The 20,266-nt window shown below is 43.4% G+C and overlaps 1 protein-coding gene across 2 annotated transcripts; it reads right to left on the bottom strand.

Moving 5' to 3' along the window:
* Positions 1-2,189: 2,189 nt before the first annotated feature.
* On the bottom strand, positions 2,190-18,628 carry LOC134616474 (leucine-rich repeat-containing protein 24-like). 2 transcript variants are annotated; one of them, XM_063461292.1, is made up of 5 exons: positions 18,154-18,628; positions 8,456-8,650; positions 6,542-6,820; positions 5,369-5,537; positions 2,190-4,269 (listed from the first exon to the last, which is right to left on the bottom strand). In XM_063461292.1, the coding sequence occupies exons 2-5, from the start codon at positions 8,615-8,617 to the stop codon at positions 3,023-3,025; spliced, it is 1,857 nt and encodes a 618-aa protein (XP_063317362.1). In that variant the 5' UTR covers positions 8,618-8,650; positions 18,154-18,628; the 3' UTR covers positions 2,190-3,022. The 2 variants fall into 2 exon arrangements, with proteins under 2 accessions (XP_063317362.1, XP_063317363.1); XM_063461293.2 differs by lacking the exon at positions 18,154-18,628 and adding an exon at positions 11,239-13,135.
* Between the last annotated feature and the right edge of the window lie 1,638 nt (positions 18,629-20,266).

Here is a 20,266-nt window from a genome sequence, read left to right as displayed (position 1 = left end):
AGTCCTGGAAGGCCCCAACTATGTCCTGCCATTGAAGGGAGACCCTAACTATGTGGCTCTTTTACCCATCTTTAGTGGGTCTTGTGGGTTTGACAGAAAAACCTAAATTAATATTGAAATGAATAAGGGTTGGGTTTTTTAAACATCTTAATTATTATATTTATTGTTGCTGTAAATGATTCTTTACATATGTAAAAATGTATTTACATCAAATTAAAACAATTTTGTAATGCATCATGGCCTACATCTGTCAGTAGAGGAGTATACTATGAATTATGGTTAACGTAGTCAGGCTTTCTCAGGATCTCAACAGTGATTACAAACTTTCTTTGTTAAGCTAGGCTTTGCACTTCAGAAAAGGTAAAAGCCTAAAAAGGGGCTTTTTTAAAATGTCATGTGACTCTTCTTCCTCACAAAATGCCCCCTATACTCGCCACCGACTCCAGTCAGAGACACCATCAGATGGTGATGAGGTTCGGCTGGACATGGCCCCGGCCTCACTTGGGTGGTGGGTATGTGGCGGGGCGTGGTTTGTGGCGTGGCTGCGGGGGAAGCTCTGTATAAAAGTCTGTACTGGGTCCTGTTGTAGTTGTTGTTGTTGGTGGCGTATGGGCGGCTGGGAGCTGAAAAGCTGCAGGCGCGAGTATTGTGGAAACCACAAGGGGAAATAAAGTGTGTGTTGACAAGTGTGATAATGTGGTGGAGTCCGTCATTCGTGCCACATATATGTTTTAATGGCGAGTGTGCCCTTAGTGCTGCTGTTTATTTCTAACATGACAGTTCCACGTTAGAGCTCTGCAACATTAAAACTGATACATTTAAACATTAAAGGTTGCTGTCAGCCTAATAAAGGGTGTTTTATTCTGGCTATTAAACAGGCATTTTTGGTGATAGGCTACAAATGTAACTAATCAGTTTTTTAATCTGTGTTCCAGTGTCTGTAAGTCCAGCAGTGTAGCTCAGCAGCATTTGGACTAAGTGTACTTGTTTACATGCACACTGCAGTGATAATGTGTTGCACAGTTTACTGTAAGTGGGCTTCATTCAGTAACGTTAAGCTTTACTGATCGCTTATATAAAAGTTATTTCTTCAGGAGAGAATCTATATCAGACTTAGAGGAAAGCAAATAAAAGAATCATGATTTTAAACTGAAGCTCTTCAGCCAGACAGTAAGACCCACTTCACCAAACCTCTCTGGTGCCTTACTGCTTAATTTTGATGAACCTCAATAGTGGCGGCTACAGTAGATATATATACAAAAATGGCTACTCCTGAGTCTGCCAAGCTCTAGGTTCCAAAATGCATAAGTAGCAAATAATCATAAATATGGCACTGCATGTCCATGTTTTATGCGCTAAAAGTTAGTAATGTTGATACCTGAAGCCTGTGCCACCTTCTCTATTTTCAACCCCATACAGAGCTGCTTGTTTGTTTTTTGTTTCAAAAATGGCTCTTGTCTAGAAAGTTCATGAAACCAAACAATTTTGAAGCAATTTTGCTTGTTTTATCATATAGCTATATAGAAACCACCTTCAGCAAACACATACAGCAACAAAAATGTACTTCATGCGCAGGATGGTTGACTTGTGCATATAACAGTTCTGGACTATTTAAGAGAGCATTCTCAGGCTATATAAAACTTTAGTTTATTTGGCTCCGTGTCATCGTGCTGATACTTTCAGTGTTAGTGGCAGACAGAAGCAGGCTTTACATTTTTAAAACATGTCCTTTGGCTGTAATCCTTATTAAGCTGCATAGCATAACCATGACATTTAATACTCAGTAATAAACAGCTTTAAAATACCTACAGAGAGGCCAGTTTAAAAAGAATATTGACATGTTTTTGAACGAGAATCAATACAGCTCTGGGTCTTGGTGTAAAGCAGCAGAGATTATTTGGGTTTTCAACACATTTTCAGTTGCAACCATCTATCTTAGTCCACAAGTAGCTGTGAAAGGACACTTGATATCTGCAGTGTTTAGCGGCAAAGGGAAAGAATAAATGGTTTATGAACCATGGACCTCTCACAGACTGGCCTCTACACTGTGACTCAGATCTACAGTCTCTCTATAAAGCCCTTTTCACATCTCATAGAATGAAGGGAAGACCACAGAGAAAAACTACACGCTTCAAATATGGACTATAGAGTCGGAAAAAGAGGGAAAAGGGAAAAATTTTCTCTTTTAAAATACATTTTATTATGTAGAAACCAAAGACAAAATGTACATTATTAACATCATAATGGTAATTACAGACTGACGTTAATGAAGCTTGAGTTCTTTCAGAGAGTCGACTTCACACATTAGAAATGCTAATATCTTGTTCTAGTGTTGCAGTCAGCAGGTATAAAACAACACAACATGTTAACATCAAGAAAAACAATGCTATGATACAAACATAAAAAAGACTAGATTTCTGCATTCAGAATGAACCTCTATAAACAAATTCACCTACCCACACCCACTCGCACATATGGGTAATGTTAATGTAGTTTCAGTAAGAGGATTGCTTTAGGCCTAATTCTAATGGGATGTGTAGCAGGATTCACAAAACAACTGTACTTCACTCTGAGAATTAACTTTGTATTATATTACACAAAACATAGACGAAACACGAAAAGTAAAGCGTAACTAACGAAATTAGAATAAAGCAGACACTGTGTGCTGCATCGTTTCAGCCTCTTCTTAGTGTAACTAAACATTTCTGACGAGGTTAGCCACTTAGAGTTATCCTTAAAGGGTTGATTTTGAGACAGAAAGCTGTGGTTCATGTGTTATTTCCCCTTCAATCGTCAGTCTTCTTAACCCATCACGAGTGTCATACAATCAATCCTGAAGCTCTCTCAGAGGCCACTTGTGAACCAGGTTCCCCCAGAAATTACTGACTGACAATCTCCCCTCTTTAAAAGGCCAGATAATAATCTGATGCTTCAAATCACTGCACCAAGGTGATTTCCATTATTGTCTTTAATTAAAAGTCCATCAACATATTGTTTCATGCCAGAGCATAATAATGACTCCTTAACAATGGATCTCATAGGCAACCTGTGATCCGAACAGGAGACTCTGACTGAGGAAGAGCTCTTCTGGGTCTGTTGTTAGGGGCCCCTCTCCCCCATCCGCTGGGTTTCTGCGTAGTCCCAATCCCCCCGATCGTGTCAGAGTCTGAACCATTTCGTGATCGAGGAGAGCCTCCTTCATGCCCTTCTGTTGGACAAACCCACTCATCATGGGACATGCAGACGAAGTGGAACCCAGGACCGGCTTGGCTCGGTTGAGTACGTACATCTCGTGGCCATGGTCATCGCGGTACTCCTCCAGCTGCGCAAAGGTGGTGGGTCCGTCAGAGTAGTCGTTCACATAGAGGATGCTCTCTTCCTTGCTCGTGCAATAGGAGCCAGTGTCGTCTTTCTGATACTGCTGGTGACGAGTGTAGATCATAATCAAGAGGAGAACAGCAGTGAGTGCCAGCAAGGAGATGCCAACAGCAATAGCAGTCTGTGTGGCAGGGCCCAGGGCATTAAAGTCCATGCTGTCTTGCTCATACAGAGGCTCCTGGCTAACATCCACAACCTCAGGCTGGTAAAAGGAGTTGGACGAAGATGAAACATAGGAGTGAGTGTTCAAACGAGGCCAAAACTGAGATGAATAGGAGGAAGAAGACATGTTGACTGCTAGGTGGAAAGTAACCCTAGCCACACCACCAGGGTTCCAGGCCTCGCATTCGTAGCGCCCAGCATGTGCTACGGTCACATTGCTGAGAAACAGCATGCCGCTGCCCATGTCTGGATCAAAGCTGTCCCTCTCGCCACCTTCCTCAGTTCCACGTACAGGCCCGTGGATTGCTCCAACACCTCCCACCTTGATCCCTCCACTGCTAGGTAAGGCTGTCACCACTCCACCGGCCCCAGGCCTAAACAGCTCCCCATTGGGTCCCAGCTCTTGAACCAGGCCTCGAGGTGACAACTGTGGTTTACCATGGGAGGCTTTTTTCCAAGTCACTTGAGGCTGAGGGTATCCCGAGGCCTGGCAGGAGACTCGAAGACTCTCTCCTAGGCGAACGGTCAGGTGGCTTGGCTCGAGCTGCACTACTGGAGGGATGCAGACCAGACTGTTTGGAGGTACCTCCACCAGGCTGAGATGGGAGAGGCGAGGAGGTTCGGAGCACATTAGCCGACGCTGCTCTGCAGAACTCAAGAGACGCTGTCCGTCTTCGCTTATCCAGGTTCTCAGCCAGCCAAGAGCGCAATCACAGCGCCATGGGTTCTCTATAGGGGAATGAAAGAAAGCAGTTAAGGAAACAGACATAAACAGAACGCAGTTTTCAAGGTCAAAATGAACCTAGCATAAATCTGATAGCATGGTGGAAAGTAACCCTGGCCACCTGCATGATCTACTGAAGTGGATTTGTTAAATATATTTTTTTGTTCATGTAATATCAACTTTCCAATTCAATTCAATTAATCCATCCATCAATTCTCTTCCGCTTATCCAATCAGGGTTGGGGGGGCTGGAACCTATCCCAGCTGCTGTAGAGTGAGAGGCGGGGTACACCCTGGACGGGTTGCCAGTCTGTCGCAGGGCTACCACAGAGAGAGAGATAACCATTTGCACTCACATTTACACCTATGGGCAATTTAGATTTACCAAGATTTCAAACCCAGGACATAAGAAACTACCAGCAGAACCAGGCTCTGCCATGACCAGTTGAGGATAATGGGAGTGAGACAGGACAAAAAACATACTGTGGTGCTGTGGAGTTCTTTTGAGCCCACTGCAAGACCATGGGCCTTAGTAATCAAGACTAAATAATTATTCATGTTTATAGTCACAGAGACATCATAGAGCTGTTTAAATAGTAACAAAAACAGACTGTGTACATTTTTTACACTCTTTGGGACATATAGACAGTGACAAAAATGTCAAACTTCGAGAAAAGTTCACTCTTTGAATCCATTAACGCCTCTGTCATTAAATGTAACGAGTGTGAAGTTGGGATTGTTGCTTTCTTGGAAGTTACAGTAAGGGTCAGTCCAACTTTAGAAAAGTGTGGGAGGAGGGATTACCAGATTTTATCTGAGTAAACAGGCTCCTCCACATGAGGTCCCATTAATTAGCTGTTTCTTTAATTTAGTTGGCTTTTTCCTCTAGTTTTAATTCTCGGAAGTCTGCCTGCTGTGACCCGCTGTTATAATTTCATTGGTAGAGTGTGAATTTCAGTGGTTGGAAGTACATTATTGCAGGGGTGTGAGTTATTCAGAAGTGTGGAAATAGAGGAGTTATTCAAGGCACCTTGAATTAAAATCAGTGTTGGATGATTCAATCATATTATAGTAACACTTAATATAATCTAGGAATTCTACCTACCTGTAACACGGAGCACCTGCAGACTGACAAGCGGTTTGAGTGATGAGGCTCCCAGGGTGCGGAGGTGATTCCTGCTGAGGTCCAGCAAGGCCAGAGACGACAATCCAGACAAGGCTTGCTCAGCTAGCAGCTCAATGCTGTTTTCTTGCAAGTGGAGTTCCTGCAGACGCTGCAGACAGCAAAAATGACACAAAGCAGGGGAAGCAGAGGTAAGTATAAAATGTGCAAGTTCATAAGGGATAGAATTATCCAGTATAGTGACAGGAGGGTGTCTCAGGTCCACCTGAGTCAGTCTGTACTGTATTACCACATGCTAGGGATTAAGGAGACATCAGTCACGAATAAGACTTAGGCTACGTTCACACTGCAGGTCTTAATGCTCAATTCTGATTTTTTGATCAAATCCGATTTTTTTGTCTGCTTGTTCACACTACAAATAAAATGTGACAGCAAACGCGCTCTAGTGGCCCGCATGCGCAAAAGAAGACGTCACACACAACGCGCTCTGTTTAGACCCAGACCAAACGGTATTGTTTGACTGATGGCCCTTAAAATAAAGACTTGTTTCGGACTTTACGTTTCCCAATTTTGCTTTAAGTTATAAAGCTATTTTGTTATTTACATATGGCCTAATAATTATCCTTATTGCTGTTTTAGAGAGGAGCGGTGCTTCAAAGGATAGTTGCAGATTTCTGTCAGAATCTGCAGATTATACAGTACAAATAAAATGTTCACGTTTCTCCAACGTTGTCTTCCCAACAGTTTCACTGGATGGCCAGCAAGCGTTCGCAATGTCTTCTTGGGCGCTTCTCCGGCGCTGATAATTGGCGTCTGTCTTGTGTCAGTGACGTAAAATACAAATTTAATGCAACATGACCATTCAAACAGCAGTCGCTTTCTAAAACATCAGATATGTATCGGATTCAGTACCACATATGAAAGTGACCCAGGTCGGATTTGAAAATATCAGATTTGTGCCGTTCACACTGTCATACCATGATCGGATATGGGTCGCGTAGGGTCAAAAAAGTCGTATTTGATGCGCTTTCGCCTGCAGTGTGAACGCAGCTTTAGATTTGAAGACATCATTCTGTAAAAACATTCTATATTTGTTTCCTAGAACACCTATTTCAAAGTTTGCATTAATTATTTCCAATTAATACACAACCTAACCTGTAGTCCTCTGAAGGTGTGGTCCTGGACTCGAGTGATCTGGTTGCCAGCGAGATACAGGATCCTTAGGTGCTCCAGACCCCGAAACATATCAGAGGTAACCAGGTGGATGAGGTTACCATTAAGGGCCAGCTCCAGCAGCTGCCCCTGCCCGAGAAAAGCCCCAGGCTCCAGGGCTGAGATGCTGTTGTTCTGCAGGTATAGATAATGGAGGCTGCCAAGGCGAGTCAGGTCCTGAAGACGGATCTGCACTATCGCGTTGTCCTGGAGGAAAATGGTCTTTATGGACGACAGGGTAAATGAAATTAGCAGAGTGATCACACATTGATTACATTAGGGAAACAGAAGATAGGATGTGAGGTTTCATCTGAGGTTTGTTTTGTACAAGAAAATGAGTGTGGCTTATAGCTGTGCTGCACTCAGCGGGTAGAAATTAACCACACGATGGATTAAACCAGAAACAGACCCACCTTGAAACACTGTCTCACTAGGCTGTGCATGTTAAATGTAGTCATGTGTGGTGTTCCATGTACCACAGAATGAACTAGTTTACAGTTATGATAATCTTACTAATTCTAATGATGTCTGTATGCTCTAAACCTATCATCGGTAATCATTGTTCATCTGATCTTTCTCAAATCTGGCATATGTGTTGCTGAGAATCCAAATAACATCCAAAGTATGTAAGCTTCAGATAGGTTTGGTTGAGTGGTTCTCATATCAGCTCACTTGTCTGCGATCCTACTCTCCCAATAGGATCCATCACTAATTTCAAGTCATAATGAATACAACATGATTTTAATTGAGTAAAATGTGTTGACTTAACAAACCGGAACTTTGACCCTGAGAGATCTGCACTCCACTGTGAGGCTGGAACAGCGAGAGCCGGAGGGACAGCCCAGGGACGGCTGAGGGTATGCTTTACTATGTTACTGAAAAGTTTCGAGCCTCTGTTTCGGAACCAGATCTGCCCCTTTGCCCTTCACGTTCAGTTTCAAAACACCGGGTGAAGACATAGACATTCAAAATCAGGCTTCATATTGAGCCTCCACAGTGAGTGATGTCACAGTGGCTAGGTCCATCTTTTATTTACATCTTTTAGCTGCAGCCAACAATCTGCCTGTTCTGCAGAGCCCCATTTTGAGCCGGCACAGTCACACCCACGCGCATTCTGCGAGTGCAACCTTCTTGTTGTCAATATATGATTACCTGCATGTGATGTATTTAGGGGCCGTCTGTAAATTGAGAAGGACATGGGTTATATTCTGCCTGAATGAGCACTGTGGTAGTAATGGTAGTTGGTTGCGTTTCACGTGTCTTAGTCAGAAATCACAGGTCTTTTAAGTCAGCATATCCCCAAAAAAGAACATTAGACTGAGTTTTTTTATGAGACGTGCTTTCTGCGTTGGATCTGGCATGCACGATTTTGCAGCTTGATTGGTAATATGCATTCATCTGTGACGCTTCCTTGGAGGAAAACACGGGGGCCACGAGGTAAAGTGTGATGGACGAGATAGACCTGCTGATTGAGGTTAATGGAACAATTTATGCAGGGCATGCTTTACATTAATATTCATGAGCTGCAGTGATGTTGGGGGGGGGGGGGGTTTGATACCAGGAGGAAAAAAAAACACGGCATAATGTTAAACATCTTCTCAACAGATGATCAGAGCGCGTGCGAGAGTCGCGCTCTGAGCAAGAATGAATAATTACACAGCCAACAGCGCAGCCCCTCCCTCAGGCTTACATCAAAGAGGGTCACGGTGAATTGATTAACCACAATCATTTCAGGGTAATAAGAATGGATCAGAGAGGAAGTCAACTGAAAACCTCTGGTGTGCATGTGTGTGTGTTTGGATGGGGCGGGGGCACGGGCAACTAGTGCCCTAACATACAGTCGATCGTCCAACTGACCTCGGTGACAGACAGGATGCCCTGTGGGATTTCTTTGACCCCGAGAGATCCGCACTCCACTGTGAGGCTGTAGCAGCGACAGCCGGAGGGACAGCCCAGGGACGGCTGAGGGATGAGGACTAGGATGATCAGGATTAGTCTGGAGAACCACAAGAGGCCCATGACGGCTTTACAGTAGGTCTTCAGAGGCAGAACCTGAAAAGAGAAGATGGAAAAAAAGGGGAAAACATTTCTCTCTTCTTGGTTAATGCACTTTATTCTCAAAGCGGAGACTGACAGCAGCTCCAGATGTGCTGTTAAAGCATATAACTGTCAAATGGCAAGGGAGGATTGACAAAAAAGCAAGCAAAAACAAGCGTATCTCTTCATCCCCGGCTATTATCCATTCAACTGTGTCTATTCTGCGGGACTGCAGCAGCTTCTATTATGGGCTTCAATTAATTAAAGATGTGATAAAAGATGTTCAGGTTGCCTCAAGGACCTCTCTCTTGTCTGCTTAATGCATGCACAAACACACTCTCCCTCATTTTCGGTCTCTTTCTTTGTCTTACAATCACGCACACACACAAATGTGTAGCAAAGAGTCACGGTCTCTGTTTTGAACTCTGTAATCTCAGAAAGCACATTTACCTCCTCAAAGCAACTCTCCAGTGGTAACCAGCTCTAATCATCTGATCAAAACCATCAGCATCGGCTGCTCGCTGCACCTTACAGCAACGTCTTGCTTTGATATAAACCCATCGCAGAGCAACTCATCCATGCACTTCTTTTTTTCCACCTGTTTTTTTTTCTTTTTTTTTTCTTTTTTTTTTTGCATCTATACGGTCCAGAAGGGATTTATTGTTCTGCTTGGTTGTTCACATCAAAACTCAATGCTGGCCAACGCTATGCAGCCCGGCAGTGTTCAAAATAGTTCATCTGCAGCAGATCACACGAGGATACCGGAGGGCTGGAGATATAATATGCACTGAAATGTCACACTGAGCCTGTCATTCTGTCCCCGTGACAGCAGGTTGATTTACCGCGCTTTACTGTGCCACCTGCCTCGTCCTGGAGCAGCTTCTTCCAGCAGAGAAGCCGACGTCTCATTGATCCAATCTAAAATCTCACATTGTTAGAAAACATTCGCTCGTACCCCGGCCCCCGTTAAGCTTGTCTGACTTGTGAAAAATCCTAGTTTACTTAAAGAGTCTCCCGGACAGATAATTGATAGTATTTGCATCTTGCTCGGAACGATCTGAAGATCGTTTAGTTTATTAATCATCAGAATGCACACAGCTCTCATTAAAGCTAAATGATGAAAGGGTCCTGTGCCTGAAATAAACTGTGACTGATAAATATTTCATTTGCCGGGTGTTTGAACTCTTCTGTCGGACCGATATCAAGCCTGTCCACCCCGTATGCAGCGTTATAATCCAGACGAAATGCCTAAGCGTAAAAGTACTGGGATCGCTGTTTCAGTGGCTGAGAAGTAATTCTCAGTGCGGTCACGCTGCAGTATTAAGCAAATACGAAATAAAACTGGATTAAAAAAAAAAAAAAATTAACACTGTGTGTTTCATTTAGAACGCATTTGCAAGGGTAGCCAGCTTAATTAATACAATGTGACCTACATAAGCTTTTCAATCGTCTCCTCTCACCAAAAAAACACTTCTTAACAAAAGCGTGCCATTTCCTCTCTGGAGCTCGCCAAACAAGCATGCAGAGAAATTAGGTATTTCTATTGTTGGGAAGAGAAAGCACAAAAATTGAATTCTGAATTAGGCCTTGGTCTGTCATTGAGCCTTTTTTACTTCTCACAGTGAGATGACTTCTAAATAGCTTTGACTTAACTTGAAAAGTGTCAGAAGGGGAACCGGAGAGGAAGACGCCTGCCCTCGGCTAAGAATACACTCAGAACAGGGTGCACAGTCTGATATTTGTTGTTAGAACATGAGCCCAACATCAATGCAAACGACGCACTGCCAGAATACAGCTCGTGCATTTCTCTCCTTGCTTCCAGGGCTGCTCAGTTTTTTAAAAACCGCACGTATACAGAGTCTGGATGGCCCAGTGAGACCCACACACAAAGGGTACCCATGGAGTCATCAGGTTCTGCAAACTGAAAGGACTCAGTGACAAAAATAACACAACGGGCGGTGGCAGGCTTCTTTAAATAATGCTGCTGACACTTGTTTTGCAGTACAATGTATACTCCACTTTTTCTAGATTCAGCAGAGACTTGACTCTTATCTTTTGTTTTGCTGATGTGGGATTTTGGTGGTAAGAGGTCAATTTGTTCATTTCTGTCTCAGTAATCCCTCGCGGAACACGCGGTAATCTGCACAATCAGATGCTTGTTAGCTAAGCCTCTGTCTGTGCTGTCCGCGTTTTCGTGGAGGGAGGCGCTTTGTTCGGCATTAAAAAAAACGAGGTCAGCAATATATCTTTATTGACCACGTGGGAAAGTGTACATAAGATGATTAAGGCTTGTTGGTTTGTAGAGCGAGCCAAGAGTCAGGGAGAGAGCGGCCGCAGAGACCTGCCAGGGCAGATGTCAGTCAACAAATGCCAAAGGAAATCTAATAAACCTGGCATCACACAAAGCCCTGCTCAGCATTCACCAGCAGCTCCTAACGTCCGCCCACGCACATCTCTGCAAACATTATTTTGCACTGGACTTGTTTATTTGGGCATTTCTGAATTACAAATGTCTCTTTTGCTCTTGACACAGTGATCTGTTTCTGCAAACAAAATCATCATCCACTGGTGAACAGTTACATTCTGGCTGACCAAACACTCACAGCTCGCCGCGCAGCGCTCTTAGGATTTTCTCTTGTTTTTGCCAAGAAGGGTAGGTGTTGATATGTCAGAGGTGCAGCAGACTAGCCAGAGTGCTGGAGGCGGGAATCAAAGTTCACATCCCCGCGTTGCCATCGGTGCAGGTCGGCCTCATCCGTTGTTATGGTAACTCTCGCGATCAGGGAAGGTTCTGCTTGCAGGGCCTGAAGGCCAGCCACAGTTCCTGTGAGCTGCTGTTAGGCAAACAACTCTGCAGAAATAGAAGCTGTCATTTCCAGGGGAAAATTGCTCACAGGCACTTGAGCTATGTGATGACCCAGAGCTAAATCGTAAATTCTCTCTCTCGCTCTCTTTTTTTTGGTTCTGAATCTCTTTCTCTTTTTCCAGCTTCAACTTTCCCCCCCTCTTTCTCTCCTTGTTCCCTTCGCAGTTTCCTTGAAAAGCCGCCATCATTTTCCCTTTCCATAGTCTCTGACCTCTCTCTTTTCTCATCGCCCGTCCTTCAGCTCTGACTGACAGGTGCTAAATCATTTGTCTCCGAGCATCCTTTTGTCCACAAATAAACTGAGGGCCAAGGCTCCGGCAGTGCACTGTGGCACTAACCCAAGAGTAACACACTGACTTTGAGAGATAGTCTTGTTGGTGCGCACCAAAATGCACAAACACACACAGGAGCGCTCATGAACATGCAAAGCACGCCTACAATACAACACTCATACACAAGCACCAGCCACCAACGTTCAGGGACACACACTCTTGACTGGCAGACGCACACACACATAGAGGAAGACGCTCATATGCTTATGCGCTCGCACATCCTGTCTACAACCAGCAGCAGCTATCATCATTCACAGACACAGACAAGTCAAACACTCACATATTTTTGTGTCAGCGGTAAAGGAAGCTCTGTTCAGTTAATAAGTCTGCATTGATTTCTTTATTTTTCCACTATTACTCTGTCCAGTTGGGCTCTGCAACCATTGATTTTCACCGTGAAAGCAGTGGGGAGGGGAGCTGGCATTTGTGAATGTCTGTGTTGAGGAGAAACAGAGTAAATGACTGCATGTTGCTTATTGCTGGGTTACTTGTGTGTGTATGTGTCTGTGTGTGTGTCTGTCTGTGTGTGTCTAGCTCACTGTCAGGTTGCCTCGAGCCAAATCACCCTCTGAGCAGCAGCAGCACTCCGCCACCGCTCCCAGAGGAGCATTTACTCTAAAACCTTCACTCCCTCTCCGCGTACTAAGACAAACTCGATAAATCTTTGCTTTTTAAGAGTTCACATGATAAACTGCTGTGACACGTCTGTCTGTGACGTGGAGGCTGTTGTTGCTAATGTAAGCTGGCAAGCAGAAAGACTCTGAAGGTATTGATATAAACTGCACGGAGCCTCGAATAAACCCACAAACTCTGATTTTGTTTCGAGGTTCATGCGACGCTTTATACAGGCTGCTGCTCCGGCTGAAACTGCAACCACGAGCGGAGCAATTTAGAAATATCAGCGTACGGTGTCTCCCGCAGGCTCAACAAGTCTGTGTGCTGGAATCCTTGCAAGTCAGTTTGATTTGCGACTGATAATTGAGAACTAAAAGCACAGCGGCGACTGCGGCGCTGCATAATCAATATTCCATTTTCCACATAAGATTTATTTTTATGCCCTCGTGGTCCGGGAAGGGTGGCTGAAACATCACGTCATGATTGCTCACAGCTCAGGAGAAGATTTTCGACCTGTTTTAGCCTTGCGACTTGTTTTCTGTTGCTCCATGCCTTCTTTTTCGTTTTTTTCTCCCCCAAATCTGGTTAGTATGATGAAATACAAGCAACACTGCAAAAGCAGTGTGTCAGAAAATGTCTGACATAAAAATAAGGCTGAATGCTATATCACATAAATATCTTATTATTTATGAATAGAACAAACTAATGTGGCCAAAAATGTAACAAGTTTAAATTCATAGTTTTTTTAAAATGCATTTTAAACCTTTTTTCTAGGATGTGCTTTTGCTTCTGTTTTTGCTATTTTTGACAATTAAATTGTACTCAGACAACAGGTGTAGAGTGCGACCCTAACTGACAAAGTACACACAGCTAACAATTCAAAGGAAACCAGATAAAGTAATAAATCAGCCATTGTATTTGCACCAGCATGAAGGTGCCATACACAGTCCACTATATACTGTATACTGACCATGGATGGATATCCAGATGGATTTAATGCAAAGCAAAAGCATTTCATTTTCACTAACCAAGAACCTTTTATAAAAGAATACAGAGCATGAAACTGCTGCCCACTTACTAACAGACTACATGATTATAATAAGAGGCAAACACACATACATCAGTCTGGGAACCTCACTAACTAGCCTCTGGGAGGAGGAGCCAAATTTCCAGATCTTCTGCTTTAGCCACGATATCAGTATATCCAGGTCTATGCTTGCTATTTGATGGATTGGTGATGGATTACCTGCTCAAATATGATTGGTTAAGTCAGACTCAGACCACAAATACAATACAGACAGTTTCAGTTAGCAAAACTTTGGCCCATTGTCTTCAGTTTCTTCAGATTCATGTGGAGACGCTTGTAGACGCTGCACAAACAGTAAACACCATGTTTAAATCTTTTACAAATTTTCTAACAAGCTCCAAAGTTACAGCACTTTGTAATAACCAACATTAGTATATGTGTGTGTAAGCAGATGAACGTTATCTGGACGGCCTTAATACTTGTTTTTAAAAAACCAGGTGGGCTGTTAGTGACAAAAATCACCACACTGTTAACCTGAACGCCATGTTTCGTGTTCTTTTTTCACTAACAGCTGAGCTTTGTTTTCACTTTGAGTTGACTACCTTTTAGGTTAGGAGTCGGCACCTGCTTTGGTTTAAGCTACAATGATTAGACAAGTGCAGCAACTGCATCATAGCCGCCTTTATCATTTATGGCACAGATTCAACATTCCCCAGAGATTTTGGTCCACATTGATGTGATAGCATCACACAGTTACTGCAGATTTGTCAGCTGCATATCCATTATGCAAATCTCCTCTTCCACCACATCTGGGGATTGTAGAGACCATCTGACCTCATTGTCATGTTCAAGAAACCATTCGGTATAAGATGATCTGAGCTTTATGACATGATGTGTTATCCTGTTGGAAGCAGCCATCAGGAGATGGGTACACTGTGGTCAATACTCGGGTAGGTTGCGGTGTTTAAATAATGTTCAAAGTGTGCCAAGAAAATATGCTCAACAGTATTACAGCAGCAGCAGCAGCAGCCTGAATCATTAACATAAGGGAGGATCGATCCATGCTTTCACTTTGTTTATGCCCAGTTCTGACCCTACCATCTGGATGAGAAACAGACTCATCAGATCTAGCAACATTTTTCCAATCTTCTGTTGTTTACTTTCAGTGGCCCCATGCGAATAGTAGCCTCAGTTTCCTGTTGTCAGCTCACAGGAGTGGCACCTGGAGTGATCCTCTACTGCTCCAGCCCATCTGCTTCAAGTTGTGGCTTCAGAGATGCTCTTCTGCCACCTTAGTTGTTACAGGTGGTTATTTGAGTTGCTGTTGCCTTCCTGTCCACTCCAAGCAGTCTGGCCATTCTCCTCTGACCTCCGGTATCAACAAGACATTTTGGTCCAGTGAATTGCCACTCACTGGATATTTTCTCTTTGTTCGACTGTTCTGTGTAAACCCTAGAGATGGTTGTGCAGGAAAATCCCAGCAGTTTCTAAAATACTCAGACCAGCCCCCGTGGCTTTCACAACACCACTATAATGGTCACTTAAATCACCCCTCTTCCCCACTCTGATGCTTGGCTTGAACTTCAGCAGATCGTCTTGATCATGTCTGCATGCCTAAATGTGCTGAGCGGCCAAAACTGAGTGGGTACTTAGAGCGAGCTGTTTCTTGTATCCAGTCTTTATGATAAGCCAAACTAACTTTGGCTCTAACTTCATCTTTACAGCTGCGAGCATGGTGTCAGTCTTCCTGCCTGAAGAAATTATAGTTAAGTGCAAATTTTGAGAGAACAATAAACATAAATGAGCCAATTGTGTGTTTGTGTATGCGTGCCTCAATTACTCACTTAGTAAACACACTGGCAGCAGGCTGTGTCACCTTTTCGAACACAACGTCACACATACGCATGTGCTCTCTCACAACTTTTTCCATTTTCACAGACATTTTCCTCCAGCCTCTCTCTGTCGCACACTGTCCATTCTAATTGTCAAGGTTGGTGGATGCGATCAGTCCCAGCCGTTTCTCTCACAGTAGCCGCATCTGACAGGCTGCCTAATTTGCCCCAGATTAAAATAAGCAGTTTGACTGATTGATTTATTTTAATATTTATATACATTTTGGTCCGTTTTCATCAGTCGGGCTGCAAACCTCTTGTTTTTCTGCTGTGCCCAGTATGACATGTCACACTGACAAACACCACTCACGTTTGAAGGCTTAAGGATGGATGAGATCAGACAAGTTTGAAGGCGAATGCTGGGAAGACAGATCATCCTGTATGGCAAAGCAGAACAATCCCTTCCATTTTTATATTTCCCTGGATTTGACAGAAGCATTAAGTTGAATGGATTTTCTTTTTCTATGCGACTGTTTTCTTTTAAGCGGCTGCATTACTGCCCCCCACCCCCCTCCCCCGTTGTTCTGGATGGGCGAATCTGAATTGTAAATATTGTTTATAGCAGTCGAGTTGAAAGTGCAGGTATTACTCAAGCAGCAGTGAAACTGTGTGTGAAAGCGTATGTGTCCAGAAATGAAATGAAATGCTCCGATAATGATTGCTTATCGTCCGTCTATATTGCACTTCTGCAATACTTGGGTGTGCAGTGGTTGTCTGCAGTAGGAGCCACTGAATCCTCATAAATTATGTTTCTTTGTTGCCATGGAAGTGACAGCATCTGCTGACTCCAAGTAATGGATGTCAGGCGTGTGTCAAATTGCACTCTGACACCTAGCCTATACTGTGGTTATCTGTACAGTCTGGCATACAGGCAGGAATTAATGAAACTTTAACAGAATCTGCTTCTTTTTTTTTTCTCATGAATTTCTTATTTCAGCTGATCTTTGCCATCTGCCCGTATCAAGTCAGGCCAGAATTGAGGGTACTATACAATTACAGCCATGAGACGTTTCAGTCATCATTGTCTGGCAGACAGTAGCCAATGAAAAATTAAACATCTCTGCAGAAGTCAACTTGTCCGTACGGATATGTCCACGGAAGACAGATTCCCCACCCTCGGAGTTAAACAAACGAGGTCCTATCTGGGGGGGGGGGGGGGGGGGGGGGGGGGGGGGGGGTTTGCTGTTTGGCTCCACACCGCTTCATGTGCAGAATAGCAATTAAGCAGAGGCAAGCACATTACAACTCTTGACATTAGGGAAGAGAGACGTCTAAAATTCCGAATAAGAAAGCAGGGTGGTCTTCCTGTAGGGTTACACTACTGCATGCTAATCATATATTACTCTTGGTCCCTCACTTTAAAATATCTCCAATAGCAGCAGCAGCTCGTCAGATAATCTGGTTATGCTGCGGCTCTGTCTGCAGTGACATTAGTGTAAGTTGTCTGAAAGGTATTCTACAGTCTAAGAGAACTGTTTAAGCATTGTAGCGCTGACACATGATGACACAAAGTACAAAGTTCCAAATCACTGCTGTGACCTGATTGCTAATTAATCACGCCTGGAGTTCTGTGTCAAGACAAACAGCAAGAACCTTTGACAGCTGGTCAAACAGTGATGACCCAGTTTATCCGGCAGACCCAGTGCAGTGAGATACAACCGCTCTGCAGCGGAACCCAGAATATGTGATGCTCATCATTCCTCAAGTTTTTTTCTTTTCTTTTCTCTTTGACAGGTGTTGATTCTGTTTCATGGCGGCTGCCTTTTGTGCTGCTGTTGAGCTGTATAGGTCATTATTTATTTATGTGCACTCACTGGCCCATTTGTTAGGTACACCTGCAAAGTATAATGCTGTGCAATGCAATAACCCTGTTATAGCAGTCATGTATACAAAGGTGAGTTTTGAGTGATGCGTGTGTCAATACAGAATTGGACTTGCAGTATTTGTACTCAATATGTGTGTTATATGTGTTGTATACCGGGAGGTATTTACATTTTTTGTCCGTCTCATGTACAATCATTGTAACAAAAAAGACAAACAAACAAATATCTGGCATCATGTAAGGAGAAATGAGCAGCTGCACCAGATTGATTGGAACTACACAAGCATACACAGCAATAACAAGTGATTTAGCATACACACAGTTAGACACAGTTTCCATGTGAGGACTTTACACTAGGCTGTTGAATTTGAAGTCTGTAGGGCGTGTTTCTATCCCCCCCCCCCCCCCCCCCCCCCCACACACACACACACAGAAAAAAAAATTACAAAGACCAGGTTAAATACTGTAGTATTAACACTATACAGAAACAAAAGGGTCTTATTTTTTCCACTTAAAAACGTCAGTTAACATATTCTAGCAACTGTTATATGTCACCTGTAAGTTCAAGTAACACGTATTCACAGACACGGGGGAAAAAAACAACAACAACAACAACAAAAATCCCCAAAAAGGAATAAAAATATAAAAAATGGTGTTCTCCCTAGCTTAAACTATGAGATGATAATAATAACATTTCCCAAAACAAGCCACCTCTTTTGTTTTACTCCCTTTCTGGTATCTGTGTGAGTGGGCTGCACAGTTTTCTGTTACTTCAACACAGAAAAGGAAAAAAAAAAAAAAAAACCCAAATCAACCAATGTGGATTTAAATCAAACGTCAAACGGGGTCGCTAACAACCGACAGTGTGAGATACCTCCGTCTCACTATCCCAGGCGCACTGTGCCAAGCACCCCCCCGTCGCCGCCGGCAAAAAAAGAGAAAAGAAAGCGCATTTACAACCTACCCTTTTCTTTGCGTGCACGGACTTGGTCTCGGCAGCAGCGGTCGGGCGACTTGAAAGAAAAACTATAATAAGAATTTTTATAATAATAATAATAACAATAATTTTAAAACAAAAAGAGGAATTCCACTTGAAATCACAGCAGGGGAAAGCGTCGGAACATTGTTTCCCTCCCTCTGCCCTGCTCGCTCCTGGCTGGGCAGCGCTGAGGAGTCCACACAGGCTGAGCTGCTCCGCTGTAATTGGACGCTGCGAGCCGGAGGAAACTGCTCGCGTCTGCCAGGGCTGGACTTCAGCGCTGATGATGCTCCATTAAGACTCTTGTCTCCCTCCTCTCATATTATTATGCGGCTTTGATTCGTATTCCCCCTTTTTTCCCTGACTTCATCGGTTGCTTTCTTCCAATAGTGACCCACTCTTCTAATTATCTCTGCTTGAACGGACTCCCTCCCCCTTCTCTCTCTCTCTCTCCTTCTCGCTCTGTGTGGATGAGTGAGAGAGCAATAGAGATGGAGATCCCTCACTCCTTTTACTCTCATTTATTCACTTTCATAACACACTAGGTGGTCCTCTTGCCGCCGTCAACCTTTTGTTACAGTTAACTTTAAGTGACAGTTCCACAGCAGAAGGAAGGACGCTAAAGAAAAAGCGCCACGTTACTGTGAAACAACACATTAGCAGGGAGGGAAGCAGAGTGGTTTCAGCACCACGGACAGCGGCCTCGTCTTTTATTGTGAAAGGTTACGGGCGTGTAAAATGTGATCATCCATGGTCTACTGCTGAGAAAGAGACGCTCATCATATATTTCCGGCTGTGACGACGACAGGAATGAGATTCTGAGTTGAAAAAGTCCTATTTCGATCTGGCCAAGGGCAAGAGAATCCAAGCTGAACCGCCAGCCTCTCAATATCCTGAAAAACCACACTGCTCAGTCATACTGCAGCCACAGTTCATTACCGGCTGTGTGGCAGAGGATGATTTTGAGCACAGGTTACATTCTATTTTGCAGCATTTTGCAGCCTGCTGTCTTGTACTGTGGCACAATACAAACAACTTTAAAGCTACTGACAGGTAAATAATATCAATCAATTTGTTCTGCTCCTCTGACAGGTGACATCCACTCAACAGCAGCACTCGTTCCCAGCAGGAAAACGTCCCTGCTACGCTGCTATTAATGGCAAGTTTCACGAACAGTTATTGTATTAGAACACCAGTAACAGCCCAAGGCCTCCAACATTCCCAGATCCCAGTCTGATCAAGTTTGTATGCGACGTGCAAGAAGAAACCAGATCCATGGAGGTCCCACTCTAAAACCCACAGGACTCAGAAGGTCAGCTGCCAACGCCCTGGTGTCAGAGGTTCTCTGTTCATATCCTGGAATGGTGGGGACCTACAAAATATTAGACAGGTGATTTAAATATGGTCTGATCAGTGGACAGTTCTCATGGAATTTGGCATACCTTAAAGTTTTCTTTAAGAAAGGCTAAGAAAGGCTTATTTACAGCCACCCTGGATCGCCATGGAAACAACATTGGTCCATCCTTTGAGTTAGGCTCCATATTTATTCTTAAACAATCATAGGTCAGTGTTAGGTGACCTAAAAAAAATTCTTTGAAAACACGGACCAGACTAAAGAATTGGTGAAAACGCAACCAATGTCCAAAGAAAAAAATTGAAAGACATTCAGAAAGCCTACACAACTATTTCCGTAACCCTTTCACTCATAGTGGTCACTACAGTGGACAGCTATTCAAAGGGTGTTTTCTTTTATTTGTGTCAGTGTTGATGGCATACTTGCACATAAACCACTACATTGGACACTGATGTGTCGCCCCATACCCTGCCACCCACTGGTCATTTAATGTTACTATAGGTGTATAAAGTGTTTCACTGTAATTATTGTTATTTAACCCTGTCACGCATGAATTATGACAACCTCAATCAGGATTTTTTTCTTTATTTGTCTTTTCATGCCTAAAGAATAAAAATACTTAAGAAAAAAAATCCTGATTGAGGTTGTCATAATTCATGCATGAAAGGGTTAAGAACACTTTTTAAAAATAACATGAAAGTCTGGCTTCTTGGAAGGAAACTGTAATGAATTAAGGGGTGGTTC

Source organism: Pelmatolapia mariae, linkage group LG18, assembly GCF_036321145.2.
Source record: "Pelmatolapia mariae isolate MD_Pm_ZW linkage group LG18, Pm_UMD_F_2, whole genome shotgun sequence".
Classification (NCBI taxonomy): Eukaryota; Metazoa; Chordata; class Actinopteri; order Cichliformes; family Cichlidae; genus Pelmatolapia; species Pelmatolapia mariae.
Note: the sequence above shows the minus strand (reverse complement) of the source record. Positions and strands in the feature narration are given on the sequence as shown.

What these genes read in the sequence shown, in the direction of transcription:
- LOC134616474 (XM_063461292.1), bottom strand. Translation starts at nt 8,617, where the DNA reads ATGGGCCTCTTGTGGTTCTCCAGACTAATCCTGATCATCCTAGTCCTC. An exon ending in ACACCTTCAGAGGACTACAG is followed by an intron (nt 5,538 to 6,541) that starts GTTAGGTTGTGT and finishes TGCTGTCTGCAG; the next exon opens with CGTCTGCAGGAACTCCACTT. An exon ending in GCAGGTGCTCCGTGTTACAG is followed by an intron (nt 4,270 to 5,368) that starts GTAGGTAGAATT and finishes ATTCCCCTATAG; the next exon opens with AGAACCCATGGCGCTGTGAT.